A 16561-nucleotide genomic window follows, 5' to 3' on the forward strand; every position below is an offset into this window, starting at 1 on the left:
TCTGGCTGTATAGACATTTGGGTTTGTGATTCCAGCTTTAGAGACCAGCTGAGAGTTGGCCAAAAGATAGTCCTTTGGGGGCAAAAAGCAAAGGAGTAAACATGCTGCTCTGCATTTGAATTCTGGCTCTTCAGTCTATCTGAGTGACAGCTGGCAAGTTACCTCACTGTTCTAAGTCTCAGGTTTCTTATCTGCAAATGCTACCTTACAAGATTAGTGTGATGATTGAACCAAATTAACTGTAGCTTATCATGGAGCCTGGCACGTAGTCAGCCCTGTAGGAATTGTTATTTGCTATTTTTATTGATATCTTCAACATTATTATTAATGTACCTGAGACTGAAGGCTAGCAAGGCAATTTGAGTATACATATGTAATATTTTCAAAGTAAGGGAATATTTTATTCCCTTAGTAATTCCTCAAAATATTTTATCCCCTCCCCTTGTCCAAAAGTTATTATTTTTTCCCATATCTTTAATACTGTTGATATGAAGGCCTATTTTCTCTCATTATTTTGAAAGTTTGATTATCTTTTCATGTATAATTTTTTTATTTCAGTTTCTGTATTTTAAAATTCCACCAGCTATTCAAGCCTATTTTTTTCCTAGACTTTATAAATATATATACCTAAAAATGATTATAAAATAAGACTGGTTGTGTTACAGATATATTAGGAAAAAACTTTTAGTTAAAGGACTTTTATAGTTTTAAGTTAATTACTTTGTTCTATTCTCTCTGCTGAGATGTCTTCCATGATTCCTACAGAACACAGTAATAATGTCCTGCAGGGGCTGCCCCTTATGTACAATCTTATTTTTATTTTAAAGATATAAGGAAGAAAAGTAGTTTTTAAATTTCATTTTTCTTATCTAGAAAAAATTAAATTATACTTTAAATTTAAAAAAAGTAGTTAGAAATTTACTTTATTAAAACTTGACACTTGCTTAACACCTAAAATATTCTTGTTATACTGATAGACCAAACAAAAATGCTAAAAACAAATCTGTCCCCTAACTTTAGATGTTATGTAAATTAGTAAATCTTTCTAGGATAAAGAATAGTATACCAAAGATATTTTGGTGTAGATTCAAAGTTATTTATCAAGACAGAATGATGAGTCTGAGAATCTAGCCACACTTTAAAAATGTGCGCCAGCATTTATTTAGAATCCCTTCTATTTTAATAGAAACAGGAACAGTAATTTCACCAGCAGGAAGTAATACAATGCAAGTAAGTTTAACACTCCTTCGATGGTTGTACATTGCAGACATTTTGGATCCAAAGTCAGAATCCGAATGAGAAATAATAAGCATCCAGTCCCTGATGATTCATTTAAGTCCTGCTCAACTAGCTGGAATCTCCCACCGGAGGAAGAGTTGCTGCTCCCCCTGGCGGGCTTTGTGTTTCTTTCAGTGCTCTAGAACTTGATACTTGAGCGTCCTCGCTCTGCTGCGTCAGGCTGCTGGACAGGAGTTGATGCTCACCGCGCCACTGACCAGAGCTGCTTTACTGAAGCTCACTGGGCGCCCATCAATCACAAAGTGACGGATGCAGCCTGTGAATGGTCTGCCCGGGGCCAAGTCCGGTGTCAGTAGAGACTCTGAAGAAAGAAAGAAATCAAAGGTCGCAGTAGAAGCATTTCATGCTCAGATACTACTTCATGGTAAAAATATACTACATGGTAATTGATCACATCAAGATGATTTACACGTCGCCTGACCAGGTGGTGGCGCAGTGGATAGAGCGTCAGGTTCGAAACACCAAGGTCGCTGGCTTGAGCCCAAGGTTGCTGGCTTGAGCAAGAGGTCACTCGGTCTGCTGTAGTCACCCCCCTCCCTGGTCAATGAACAACTAAGGTGCTGCAGCGAAGAATTGATGCTTCTCATCTCTCTTTCTTCCTGTCTGTCCTTCTCTGTGACACACACACACACACACACACACACACACACACACACACACACGATTTACATGGCAAAACCGGAATATAATTATTTACTAATTTTCTCAGGAGCATAATCTGCTTTTCAAGTAATATGAACATGAGGTAATTAAAGTTTTACCATGTTTTTCATGATCAAATTTCTCAAAAATGTTTTAGCTGTTTTCCCAGGTTGCAATCTGCCGCTTACATGTAAAGCCTCAGCAGTGAGTTTTCAGGATCTTTCTGTGCTTCTTGGAGTTAATTTTACCTGAACCTCACTTATTTTGAATGTTTTACTGAGGAGGGAAAAAATTTTAGCTTCCATATTCTTTTTGGACTTGGTTAATGTTCTATTTAATTTGTATCATTATTGTTCACCCTTACGCCTGCACATTTTTGCCAAGCTCATAAAATCTAATGAGAAAATAATGAATTCAAATCAAACAAATTTTAATTTTTCTGAGCTCAGGGTTTAAGAACTGTAAGTAAGATAATGACAACTAGCCTAGTCTTTGTGTGGGCAAGGGTACCCTGCAGTGTGCCAGGAAAACTGTCTTCCCTTATCTTAGAGATCTAGAAGAAGCTTTATGCTTATTAATTATACAGACACAATTAAATGTGTTGGGATGATAGAAGCAATATAACTTAAAGCAATTTAGAGACCTTAGAAATATCATGAAATTAAAATTCATTTAGTCAAAGGATATTATTATGTACAAATAGTTATGTGAGCAGTAGCAGATAAAAGATGCAAAACACTTAGAAATCAGTAAGTCAGGAAGGAACATAAAACAGCACAGCAAGTTAAACATCAAGCAACTGTAATAAGTTTTCTAAGCAATGCAGATTAAAAATATGCAGAGACTTTGTAGTGAAAATAAATTGTGGAACTAGCATTTCATATTTAGAATGATAATTATAAAGTCTTAGATTTGGAAGGGACTGGACAGATCAATTCCCTTTTTCTCTATCTACAATAGATTAGTCTGAATATATTTTTTAAGTCTGCTCAGTATACATTATCAGAATAAAAATGAGTGAACAGGAAAGACTATAAGAGTAGAAACATCTATTTCTTCTGCCCATTTTGGAGACTAGTTTCAGAACTTGGATTTTGATTCTGCCCAAGCTTACCACCTTTTAGTTCATGAGGGATGGCATGGAAATAATTCATAAAGAAGTTATGGAGTGCATAGTTCGCCACACAGTTTCTTGTAGGTAATGACAATGAAGTGCTCCAGAACCCTAAGGTAGTTGATTAACAGAGTCAATACTTAATTTTACGAGTGAACATTGCTCAGATTGAAAGTGTGGCTATCTATAGAATAATGCAAGATTTTCAGTAGAGGAACAAAGGTCAGATCTCTCTCTGTGTGTGTAGTACATTAAAATTTTTTTCCCTAATTTTGATTTTTAAACTATCATATGGTAAAGTTGACTTATTTTGGTGTATAGTTTATTGAATTTTAATGCATTAACTTTTTATAGATAAAAATACTATCACTAGGGTTCTATGTGGTATAATAAAACTGGTTGGGATTCCAAGAGAATTTAGTTCATATAGGGGTTTTATTTATTTATGCCTAATTTCCCTTAGTTATTCCGTTTCATTCCTCAGTTTCTGATGTGATTTTAGTGGAATTAATCTTGAACAGCTTAAAATGATGCAATTAATGACATTCAGCTTAAATTGTAATTGCTTTTGTTCTAAGTTTGCTGGCATGATTCCTAGAAGGAATTAAAAGCTTGGGCTGGTTGTTAGGCCCCCCTGGCCTGCTAGTTCCTGTGTGCTGGCTCATTAGCTCAAATTTGCTATTCATTATATGTCTCGGGCAGGCTGAATTTGGCTTCAGGTGCATCTTGCCCAACCAGTCTGTGCAGCTTAGTTAGCAACTGTTGTAGAGAGAGATGATGGCGGAATGTAATGCTGGGATCAGACTCCAAACACTAACAAAAATTAAAGAAACAAATATTTGTTTGCATGGTATAGTAAGTGCTTTGGATGCAAAGTAAAGAACAAAATTATAATTTCCATGAAGGAGGGCCATACTTGTTTGGTCCATCCCCTGGAACTTAGCACAGTGCTTAACAGACTCTCAATAAGTGTTTGCTGTGTGTTGAATGAAGTTATGCTCCCTGGCAGCAAGGAGCATACTATTTGTTAGTTTCAACAGCATTCTGTGATAAGTGCTATGACAGTGGTATGCATAGCGCATTATGGGGAGGGAGGGGGCGTGTGTGTGCAAGTATAAGTCTGCGCTGAGTCCTAAAGACCAATAAGGAGTTATGCTGGGGGAGGAAGGGAAAAGTTGTTTCTTGAAAAGGTACTAGCGGAGGAAAGGAAGAACATTTTCCAGAAACTGAGGCCCTGTACACTAAAGAGAGCATCTTTGAACATTTCAGGAACTGCAAGTCCCAGAAGGGTTGGGACACCCAGAGGCAGGGGCAACGAGGGGCCAGATGATCAAGGACCTTGAGTGCTAAGCTCAATTTGGTATCCTGTAGCCTCTTGGGAAATCTGCAACATTTTAAACTATATGGTGATTTCTAGAAAGAAAACAATGTACAGCAATGTAAGAAATGACGTGATACATGCTCTATATGGCACTTGTGTGAAGTGTAGTAGTGGCTTTTGCCAGCACTTCCTTTCAGAACGAAAACCAGAAGCGGGAGGTGAGAACTGGGAGTGGAGACGGGAAGGACAGGGGAAATAAAGAAGAAGAAGGGTTGCTTTTTGCGTGTCCCAAATATTTCATCAATGAGTTACCATCATTGTCAATACAGGTGTTTGAAAAGTTTACATTTTACAAAGCAGCGGAGAATTTAGTTATTATTATATATAGCGGGAGTATCCAAAGTTAGATGGTGTAATTTTATCTATGTTTTCTCACTCTCTTACTGAAAGCATTATTTGCCTTCACATGGGTCAGTCTAATATAATCTAGTTGGGAGGCAAGAAAAAATCATGTTATTTTTCCTTAAACTCCCCACCAAATTCCAGATGTAAAAGCGTGGTTATCTTTTTTTATCTTTCTCTTTAGTTACACATAGCATTCAGTTTTTCCAAGTTAGTGAAATGTGTGAAAACAAACACATTCAATAAAAGGTCATGGTCCCTGCTTCTGAAGTTTAAAACAATTGTGGGATCTCCATAAGTGTCCTCCTCTCACCATCCTGGATTACACACCATTCCTGGCAGATGACAGAGGTGATGCTACTGATGTTTACAGAATTGCAGCTGGGAACCTCTCTTAGAAAATGCCACTATATAGAAACAACAGAACTTGTGGTCTGCAGCTGTTTGTGAAATTCAGCCTAATCCTGGACAGGGAAAACTGTGTATTCTCTTCTTTCCTACTTGCAAGGGGAGCAATTATTGGCAAACTTTTAGTCCGAAGGTTCTCAGATCTAAGAGCAGTATTGAAAAAGAGTTTTGTGTTAGAGATAAAACAAAGTGTGTTTCACTGTGTGTCTGTGAGGAGGCTGTGTAAAGCAAAGGGAAAAATATAAGACGATATGACTGAGGGAGAGTAATATTTCCTCTCCCAGAATGTTGGGGGCCTAGTTCTTTGGTGTTACTCTCCTGTGATCCTTGTATGAGGGGGTCACAATTGTTAGTTTACTTTTCCTGTGAAAGGACATTGTGTATAAAATCCTTAGAGTTATTAGGTGAACTATGAAAACACATGGCTGAATTCTTAATACTATTACAACAATGACGAGAACTTACTGTTTTTTTGAATTTGGAACTTGTCGTTTTTAAACAACTCTTACCTGGAACACCTCCAACAAAAACAGGCTCCCTGTGATCAACTGGTTTGGGATTCAGGGGTCCAACCACGTGGTTCACTTCAGAGTCTACATCCAACTGAACCACATTTGAATCTCTAATAACTAGAATATAAGGCAAAGACAGGTCACAGGTGGCACTGGAGTGATTCATTTTCACATGAAAGGGGCTAATTTATCACAGCAATAGCGTTTATTCAGAATAAATCCTATCAGGGGTCTCCAAACTTTTTACACAGGGGGCCAGTTCACTGTCCCTCAGACCATTGGAGGGCTGCCAAATACAGTGGTCCTCTCACTGACCACCAATGAAAGAGGTGCCCCTTCTAGAAGTGCAGTGGAGGCTGGATAAATGGCCTCAGGGGGCCACATTGCAGTCACCGGGCCGTAGTTTGGGGACGCCTGTACCTACATTGTCTTCTATATCCCTGGAAACATCAATGTCTAACTAAGTAATTATTGTAACATTTTCCTTTGAAAGGGAGGATATTTAAGATACTCTTTTCATATAAATATATATTTAAGATACTGCCATATTTTTGCTCATAAGTCATGCATTATTTAAATAACTTCCCAAGACTGTTTTGGCAGCTTTCATATTTTCAAATAAATGTGGATTCAATATACACATTTTAGTACAGTAACATTTGATTCTCTTCTTGGCTGGCTACTCCAAAACTCTCATCTGTCTCATCATGTAAGTTATAGTCCAGGTTCTGCCAAGCATCACCCCACAGCGGGGTGTGCAAACTTGCTTAAGAAAGGAAACCCAGGACACACAGCTCTTTTCACCTGTAATTCTGTGCCATCTGCCATCGCAGAGACTCTGCTTGGGTGTCACTGAGGTGGAGAAGTCTCTAATGCCGTTGTTGACTTTCACCATAACCTAGAAAAGACAGGGTACATTATATATCTTAATTTCATTATATATCTTAATCTCCTCATCATGATAGACCTAAATTTCTTAAATAACTCACAGGGAAGCAATACTTTAAGTATTCACACGTGTTTTGCAATTTGAACACAAGGGGTCACTCTGCAGTAGGCTATAGAAATACTTTAAACTGCTCTGAGGAGAACAAAATAGTGGAAGGAGAAATGGGGAAGAGTAATTACAAAGATAACAGAATGAATACCTTTAATTTTAAAGGTGTTATAGAGCATTTAGAATAGTACCTCACACATAGGAAGTACCATAGAAGGGTTCATTTTATTATTATATGGTTTAATAGAATATATCATAACTCAAATAAAAATCAGTTATATCAAGTTAGAGAACCAATAAAAATATGTTGCTTATATTTGAATAATCTCATGAATGTTCTTTAGTAATATTTTAGAATGAAAGTGGTTTTTAATTATAACAATTTATTTCTAGCTTCAAAAATAATATATGTATGTATACACATCTGGTATACATAGTTGTTTCAGTGTTTGCTAATTTTGATAGTTGGGTATGTTTGCTGCTTCCATTTGTTGTAAAAAAGGAAAAAAGCTGCAGCCTGGCCTGTGATGGTGCAGGGGACGGGGTGTCAACCTGGGATGCTGAGGTCCTGGGTCTAAGCCCCAGGCTTGACTAGTCAAGGCACATACAAGTTGATACTTCCTGCTCCTCCTCACCCCCTTTCTCTCTCTCCTCTCTCTAAAAATCAATAAATAAAATCTTTAAAAAAAGGTCCAGCCTTACTGAATAGAGTGTCAACTTGGGACTCTGAGGTCCCAGGTTTGAGCGCAGGATCATCAACATGACACCAGGGTCACTGACTTGAGCAAGGGGTCACTGGCTCATCTTGAACCCCCATGTCAAGGCATGTATGAGAAGCAATCAGTGAGTAACTAAACTGACGCAACTATGAGGTGATACTTCTCATCTCTCTCCTTTCCTGTTCTCTTTCTCTCACTCACACACAAAAAGAGGTCCAATTCTTTTGTTAAAACATTTTAATTTTGTGGCTACTGTTGATGATCTTTTAAAAAAAATCTATGACACATTTTCATGACTCTCTGTTCTAATCAAATCAATTTCCAGCATATAAATTTGAATCTAACTATTGCCTACATCTAAATTTCATGTTATAGCTTCCCTGTTTTTTTTTCTACCAGTTAAGAAAGATTGATGAAATTATTCTGTAACATAAATCTGCTTTATAGCTAGAATCCAAGGTCACAGGAGACAGACTGTTAAGATAATTTTGAGCACACTACCTGCCCATTTTTCATGTGAACATTTAAGTACTCCCCATTGACACTGTGACCGTGAACAAGGGTTCCAGAGCTGCTTCTAGGACGGACTTCAAATGCAATCTCAAACTTCAATCCAATGTTGAAAGACTCATCTGTGGAGAGAAATACTTGTAGGTCTCAAGAACAGCAACCTAAATTTTGTCACTAGGGTGTAATTTTGTAATAATATAATTTTTGTATCTTTTTAAAAGCTTGACACATTTTTTGGTGAGTAAAAAGTCAGACACACCGTGGAAAGCTCTGCGGGGGACTGGGACACTAGCACATCACTCGTGGGGTGTGGGGCAGGGACAGCATGCTGAGAATATGGTATGGCTGTGGGAGCTCAGGGGAGGAGGACGTGATTGCAACTAGTAGGACCATTTTTTTTTTTTTCTGAAGCTGGAAATGGGGAGAGACAGTCAGACAGACTCCTGCATGCGCCCGACCGGGATCCACCCGGCATGCCCACCAGGGGCGATGCTCTGCCCACCAGGGGGTGATGCTCTGCCCCTCCGGGGCGTCGCTCTGCCATGACCAGAGCCACTCTAGCGCCTGGGGCAGAGGCCAAGAAGCCATCCCCAGCGCCCGGGCCATCTTTGCTCCAATGGAGCCTTGGCTGCGGGAGGGGAAGAGAGAGACAGAGAGGAAGGAGGGGGGGGGGTGGAGAAGCAAATGGGCGCTTCTCCTATGTGCCCTGGCTGGGAATCGAACCCGGGTCCCCCGCACGTCAGGCCGACGCTCTACCGCTGAGCCAACCGGCCAGGGCCAGTAGGACCATTTAATATTTCCAAAGTGAGAAAGGAGGAAAGAGCCAAATAGGTACAGAGGCTGGAATGTTTGGAGAGCAGGGTGGAGGCCAGTGTGGCTGGAGTGTCTCTGTAAGGAGAGCAGGAGGCATGGCGAATGTGGAAGGGCTCTAGTGTGCACGTATGGAAGTCGGACTTTATTTTGAATTAATTGAACAGTAAAGCTAACTTGATCAGATCTGTATTATAAAACAGTTCTTAAATAAATAAAAGACACTCGATGCCAGTGCTGTGGAGTGTTTCACAGGAAAGAGAAAGCGGGATCAGTAAAAGCAGTTAGGAATCTACTGCAGTGATGAAGGAGAATGAATTCTTAAGAATACCCTAGCTGCGTTCACTCCCAGAGACTCATTGCAAACTGGGGCATCTTAATAACGTTCACTTGACCTATCTTCTTATAAATCACTTTTTAATTTTTCCTGCTATTAATAGTTAATGTTTATGGAGAATATAAATTGTGCAGGTTGCTATGCATTTTAAGCTGTCCATGTCTCTGAGTTCTTATCACTAAAAGTTAATGAAGGGCTGAGAAATGTGAGTATAGGTGTGTCAGTAAGGAAAAAGGAAAAGAAAGTAAAAATATTCCCTCTGCTCATTCTATTGGATGTGGTAGTTTAGGAAGCTCTATTTGGCCTATTGGAATGTCTTTATTCAGGGGATGTACAAAGTACCTAAGTGCCTTGACAGCAGGGGACACACGAAACATTTCATACCTTTTTCTTATCCTCTTTCCCAACACCTACCCTGTGCTCACACCTAATGGATGCGCTAAAGAATGTTTGTTAGACTGTATTGGATGGAGATTGCGTGTACTCTGTTACGATTTTATTTATTTTTAGGACCGTTATATTCTATCACTTGGCAGAGAGACTGACATACTGGAAGCATCTGATAAAGGCTGTTGAATGAATGAGAGAGTAATAGTCAAGGAGAATAAGAATTCCGAAATAAAATTTCTGAATGTTAGTATTGTCTGTTGTCACTGCAAGCAAGGAGAGGAAGCGGGATTTCCGTTAGTAGGGGTGATGGGTCATGCTGAGGGAGCAGAGAAAACCCTGCAGAGCAAGGTGGCTGCGAGCGACATAGCTCAGACCACAGAACAGCATAGAGCCAACATGGTCCACATCCAGAGGTTTGGCAGCTGTGCAGAGGCTCTGAGCGGGGAAAGCAAACAGGAATGGCATGGATGTCTGGTTTGGAGGAGCAGGAGTAGTAGGAAGGGAAAAAGTGGTCTTTGTGCAAAGACGCTGTTTCCTAGGGCTCAGTGCGTTTGGCATTCTGAAGTTTTAACTCTGGGCCCCAATATCCCTGTAAGCCACCTTTAGGAGAGAAGTATTTCATGATTCATGTTTTCAATGTAAGACAGTATTACCTAGAACTGCATATCCTCCTTCTGTTGAAAAGTATGTTCCTGTTTCCATTGGACCTTCAAAACAAGGAGTCACGCTAAATGTCTGAGAAGCAGAGGTGATGGAGGCCCCGTTGAGCTGGAGATTGCTGAGACAGCCACTGAAACTGTAGACTGAGTTTATCTGAGAGAAGGAGACATTTCTTAAAAGCCATTTCTTAACACTCACAGATGCACCAAAGGGAATAAAAAATGAAGAGATTTGAGTCGCGAGAGAAACCAAGTAATTCCTTATTTATCTTAGTTTTCTGAATGATTAATAGTTTTTCAGGTAGTTGCTTTTTTTTTTTTTTTTTTTTTCATTTTTCTGAAGCTGGAAACAGGGAGAGACAGTCAGACAGACTCCCGCATGCGCCCGACCGGGATCCACCCGGCACGCCCACCAGGGGCGACGCTCTGCCCACCAGGGGGCGATGCTCTGCCCATCCTGGGCGTCGCCATGTTGTGACCAGAGCCACTCTAGCGCCTGGGGCAGAGGCCACAGAGCCATCCCCAGCGCCCGGGCCATCTTTGCTCCAATGGAGCCTCGGCTGCGGGAGGGGAAGAGAGAGACAGAGAGGAAAGCGCGGCGGAGGGGTGGAGAAGCAAATGGGCGCTTCTCCTGTGTGCCCTGGCCGGGAATCGAACCCGGGTCCTCCGCACGCTAGGCCGACGCTCTACCGCTGAGCCAACCGGCCAGGGCAGGTAGTTGCTTTTTAACTAGTTCTTTGAAACTGGAAGTTTGTATTTGATAATGTCAGCCTACAGTAGTTAAGCTATGAAAATTTTTACATATACCATGACTGAATAAGTTGCAGCTGTGGTTTCAAACTAAATATTAGAAGTATCCTAGTTTGTTTTCCTTCAAGAATGACAGCTATGTTCAACAACCTAAGGCTGATGAGGGCTAGCAAAGTTCTTAACTGTTAAATCTCCAATTAATACATAAACAAACAAGTAAATAAATGAATAAATAGCAGAAAGCTTGCATTTCTGGCTTCATTAGCTATTTTTGTGGTTGAACATTTATCATACCACAGGATATGAAACTTGGGCCATTTTAAGAACTGATTTCACACTGCTTTTGAAATCTTTTAAAGAGGTTTCACAAAATTGGGGCTATTTATCTAAAATCTAATTAAACGTGAACCCCTTTTCCCTATGTTGCATTATCTACATATGTTAATGAGCCTTAGAAATGTATTAAATCTGTGTTAAAGTCAAATCTATATTTATGTAAGAAAAATTTAGTCCTTTAATGCATTATCTTTATTGTTAAATTGTGTTTTTAAAATACAATATTTTAAACTTTAAATTATAAAAATAACATGTTTTTACTATATCCTCATTTCTCTTTTACATATTTGCAAGTTGTGTGTATGTATAAGAAATGAAAATGAGATCATAGTTTACATAATTGCCTAAAAGATCTTTTACTTAATAATACATAATAAAATGATCTCCTTTTTTTTTTTTTTTAACACTGAAAGTATGGGTACTTTCTGAGTAAATAAATATCTTGAGACATAAATTTTCATGGTAATTTATACCTCTGAAACTTTTAAAATCTCTTCTCTACCTTAGAATCAAAAGATCACTCCTGACTTTGTAATGCCAGAGGATGGATAGACATTCCACAGTACAACACTTACCGTACTTTGATATCCCATCTCCGGCCCAACTACAATTTCACTCTGGCCAGTTCCCTAATCGTCAAATAAGGACTGGTTTAAATGATCATCCAGTTCTAAAGGGCACTGACTACCTAGTCACAATCTAGCTTACCTGGACATTCTTCACAGCTCTCCCAGGAGCCACACCTCCCAAATAAATAGGACCTTTGATTTTCCAGGCAGCTCTAGTAGGAGGAAGACTTTCTTCTAGGACTCGAAGACCATCAATTATCAGTCGGCCACTGCTCTTTTCCCGAATAAAGACCACCTGGATGGAGAGAAGAAAAATAGCACATCTCAAGAGCACCCCAAGTTTAGGGAGAAGGCTATGTTGCCTCTCCTCCCAACTTTACTGTTGCAATACTGTTGAAAATCTGTAGGAATTCTTTATGAAAAGGGGTCCTTTCTCTAAAGGTCAGGAGTTTGTCTCTTTCTTTAAAGCTTGATTGAAAGTTACAGGCTTAACTTCTGAATACAGATTATATTTAGCAAAGTTCTCTATGAAGCTCTTCCCAGTTGGCCAGCTCACATGCTGTCTTCTAAATTTACTGTAATTTATTTTGAGATAAGTTACACTGCTTACCCTTTTCATCACATACACACTGGTTACTTGCTTCAATGTTTAGGTAGTTGCCCCTGTTATATCCTGTCTTCCTAATAGACAGAGTCTTCATTTTGTAACTTCCACAGCTTAGTCCAGAAAAAACATTCAGCAATTATTGTTGAAATTTAGAACTTTATAGGTAGTAGAAAAAAAAAATCTAGTGGAAAATCCTTAGAAACCAAACCAGTTCATTTTGACCATTGTTTCCTTGATTAAAATAACATAAATATAAAAAAGTTGATCTGTCAAAGAAAAATTACACTCAGCCAGTATCTCTGTTAAAATAGTGTGCTTTAGAATTTCTATAATAAATTAACAAAAGTTTTTGCAGTTGAACTCTGAGTATATAGAAACAATTTTAAAATACATGTTTCTAGAGAAACAACTAGTGGGCTATTAGTGTCAGTCCATTTGCCAGTGGTGGATATTTGCAGATAATAATATTCTCTGCCTTCAACTTACATCATGCCATAATCCATCATTATATTTCTCTTGGCTTCTAATCTTCAGTTTCTTGTGGCCAACATTAAACATGAAAACCAGACGGCCGTGGGCTAAGAATAGAGTCATGAAGTCGTTTTCATCCTGATCTGAGACGTAGAAAATCATCCCATAGGAGGAACGAGTTTTCAGACGAATGGAAAACTGAGATCTGGTAAATGAAAAGAAAAAGGTTACGACCTGTAACCTGAGACTGAGGATGCTCTCTAACTTTCCAAAGCAATATAGAGTAAGGGAGAATGACTAAGTAGCCATTCCATCTACTCCCAAGCAGTTGTACTTCTAACGACCCCTCAATATTGATAATGAATATTGGGTAAGCACTGCTGGTTCAAAAATGTTAATACTTCTTCATTTCCTTATACAACAGAGAGACATTCCGCATTTAAGGATGGGTTATTTCAGTTAAGGATCACAGCATATCTTGCTTAAAACTGTGGTTGTAATTAGTTCGGTAAAACCCTACATGTTAAGAAAGCTTATTCATGTGGACAAAATATTAGTGAGTAATTAATATGTGTATGGAAATTTGCATAGAAACAATATGATTGTGTATTATCTAAAATACAAATTCAATTTTTTTCTCAGTAAAAATTAATCAATGGATATCACATGTTAAACACAGCTGCCAAAATGTGTAGAAATTAAAACTTTGTAGAAATTTAGCTCCAGGCCATAAATAAGATACACTTATTCTGCTAACTTCTACATTTTCCTGAAGAATACAAAATATTGATTTTGCCTGTTAGATAAACAGCAAATTAGGTGTAGGGCTTTCTTATCGAAAGTGCTGCTTGTGTAAGTGTTTGAAAGAGCTATATAAGACCTATATAAGAATATTTGGGTACTAACACTTTAAATCTTTACTAATACTATATAACCTGGAGAGTTGTGATATACCAGGAAGGGATGAGAGGTTTCAGAGATGGCTTTAGGGACAACAGAGATATGAGCATGTTTGTATTTTCAGCATCTTTTCTCTTATTAACCTTCCAGCCGTTCAGAAGCATTCCATTTACAACGTGAAAGCAATTTGTATGGGAGAGGGAAAGTGATATCAAGGTTACGAGTCCTTGAAATTTGTCCCATCTTCCTTTCTTTGATTGTATTTTCTTTTTAATAAGACACAGCAAACACCTAGAGAATGCTGTTTTTTGCACCTTACTTTTGGGGAAATAGTCACAGAGGATGTAATTTATTGAAGAGTATAAATTGTGTACTATTTAGTATTTCTTTTAAGGATAAATGAATAGGATTAAGGTGGCACAGAGAGGAAAGATCATAGGAAAAATGATGCTATATGGCAAAAAAGGGTAAAACCCAATCATGGTATTGAGTTTCTAGAAGCATAGAATTTTACTTTACTTTTCACCAAAATCTCCTTTTAAGTGTTCAAACTCTTGGCGGCTGTTGGCCGTTCCCCCGTACTGGTAGGCGTGCTCTATTGCTCTAGGGCTGTTGGAGAGGTGGCAGTGAGAGTCTCTTGGAGCATTCCTCTCTAGGAATTTCAGGCCAACAGGATCCCATGAAGGTGCTTCTTTATTTTTCTCTCCCTATAAGCATAGGAAACAAAATGAAGGGATAAAAGTGACATACTAGTAGCAAATATTCATTTGTTATTTCCTTAACAATAGCAGTAATAAAATAATTAAAGTGTGTCCTACTTGTGCATTGCCCAGTAATGAAATGGTTACTTATGCTTACCATCATAAGGAAATGCCAGCAGTAGCTGCAGCAATAACAGCAGCAAATAACAGAGCATGTTTACAAATCCAAAATTCTAGTCTGTGATAACAGAGCAGAGTTAAACTGAAGCTACAAGGATAATGCTCTTGCATTTAAATTAAATGCAATATTAACCAATGGCGGAAAGTAAAGTTGGCGATAAAATAACCCTAGAGAATTGATCAATAAAATCCACATATTATAAACAATTTTACTTTAACACACACTCATTATAATTTACACATGCTGCGTAAAATGTTAAAATATTTAACCTCTTCAAAATATTTAAGAATATTTTTGGTGATAAAATATGTAGCACAGGCCCTGGCCGGTTGGCTCAGTGGTAGAGCGTCGGCTTGGCGTGCAGAAGTCCCGGGTTCGATTCCCGGCCAGGGCACACAGGAGAAGCGCCCATCTGCTTCTCCACCCCTCCCCCTCTCCTTCCTCTCTATCTCTCTCTTCCCCTCCTGCAGCCGAGGCTCCACTGGAGCAAAGGTGGCCTGGGCGCTGGGGATGGCCCCTCGGCCTCTGCCCCAGGCACTAGAGTGGCTCTGGTCGCAACAGAGCGATGCCCCGGAGGGGCAGAGCATTGCCCCCTGGTGGGTGTGCCAGGTGGATCCCGGTCGGGTACATGCGGGAGTCTGTCTGTCTCTCCTCGTTTTCGGCTTCAGAAAAATACAGAAAAAAAAAATATGTAGCACACTTTTATGTGACAGGATATAGAACAATTTAAATATCATCTTGTGCTCTTAAAATTGCACTGCTGATTTTAAAATTTAATGTTGTGAAACTATAGGGTACTCTTTAATGGTTCTTTAGTCTTTACTTTCTGAAGCAAAATAAGTGCAAATGACTGATCATTCAGGCATTTATTCATTGACTCAGGCAAATGTTTATTGATTAGCTAACAGGTGGAAGCAAAGGAGAAAGGAATCAATGTTTCTGAAAGCCTTCCACAGGGCACTGAGCAGTGGGGAACAGAAAAGTGAATGAGAAATGGTTCCTATATTTTACGAAACTAAAAATCTGTTTGAAGGAATAGGTGTATAAAGAGGAAATTGGAAGACAGGTTGGTGCCAAATAGAACCTTATATGACTTGCTAGAGGATGGTGTTCTGTTTTACAAGGTGATAAGGAGCCACACAGGTTTTTTTAAAAATTATTTTTTTTATTTATTCACTTTAGAGGAGAGAGAGAGAGAAAGAGAGAGAGAGAGAGAGAGAGAGAGAGAGAGGGAGAGAGAGAAAAAAGGGGGGAGGAGCAGGAAGCATCAACTCCCACATGTGTCCTGACCAGGCAAGCCCAGGGTTCTGAACTGGCGACCTCAGCTACACAGGTTTTAAAAGCAGGGAGTGGCCTGATTTGACCTACTTAGGAAAAAAGCTTGCAACAAAGGAAGGGCAGATAGGAGAGGATATATTTGGTAGTAAAGAGAACTGAAGAATACAGCAAAGTTCAGGATGAAATACAGGATTAAATGGAAAAACAAAAAATCCTGGTTCCAGATTATTGAATGAACACACACCTTTAGTTTCCACCACTCCCTAATTCCCCTAGAAATGTCAGAAGAACTATACATATAAAAATAAATCCATCTCAGTCCTGGAAATCTAAGAAGGTTCCTACTAGATGAACAAACAGGGTAAAAATTTCTGAAAGATACAATACAGATAGAAACAGATTCACAGTAAAACTCTTAATCTTATGTGGGCAAAAGACAAGATCTTCCCCCAAAATCAATGTTTCAAGCAAAAGCCAAAATTACCCTCAAAATCCAAGTGTGGTGGACAGAGGGCAGATCCGCTGTGCCACTGCTCTGCTCTGAGAGCAGCCCCCAGCCTGGTGGTGGGGGCAGAGACTCTCCCAGTGCTGGCAGATTGGGGAGGGGGGGTGGGGGGAGGCTCAGAGACTCACCCATCCTAAAGAAAA

At 39.2% G+C, this 16561-nt stretch overlaps 1 protein-coding gene across 6 annotated transcripts in view; it reads right to left on the bottom strand.

Moving 5' to 3' along the window:
* Positions 1 to 1132: 1132 nt before the first annotated feature.
* LAMA4 (laminin subunit alpha 4) overlaps positions 1133 to 16561 on the bottom strand; it is a 178350-nt gene continuing 162921 nt past the window's right edge. For all 6 annotated transcript variants that reach the window (XM_066247939.1, XM_066247941.1, XM_066247940.1 and 3 more), the window contains 8 exons: positions 14273 to 14460; positions 12869 to 13058; positions 11915 to 12070; positions 10115 to 10274; positions 7916 to 8046; positions 6503 to 6596; positions 5696 to 5815; positions 1133 to 1600 (listed from right to left, as the gene is read on the bottom strand). In XM_066247939.1, coding sequence (XP_066104036.1) covers positions 1455 to 1600; positions 5696 to 5815; positions 6503 to 6596; positions 7916 to 8046; positions 10115 to 10274; positions 11915 to 12070; positions 12869 to 13058; positions 14273 to 14460 — 1185 coding nt within the window. In that variant the 3' untranslated portion in view covers positions 1133 to 1454. The remainder of the gene's footprint in view (positions 1601 to 5695; positions 5816 to 6502; positions 6597 to 7915; positions 8047 to 10114; positions 10275 to 11914; positions 12071 to 12868; positions 13059 to 14272; positions 14461 to 16561) is intronic.

The sequence above is a fragment of the Saccopteryx bilineata genome, chromosome 12, assembly GCF_036850765.1.
Source record: "Saccopteryx bilineata isolate mSacBil1 chromosome 12, mSacBil1_pri_phased_curated, whole genome shotgun sequence".
In the NCBI taxonomy this organism is placed as follows: domain Eukaryota; kingdom Metazoa; phylum Chordata; class Mammalia; order Chiroptera; family Emballonuridae; genus Saccopteryx; species Saccopteryx bilineata.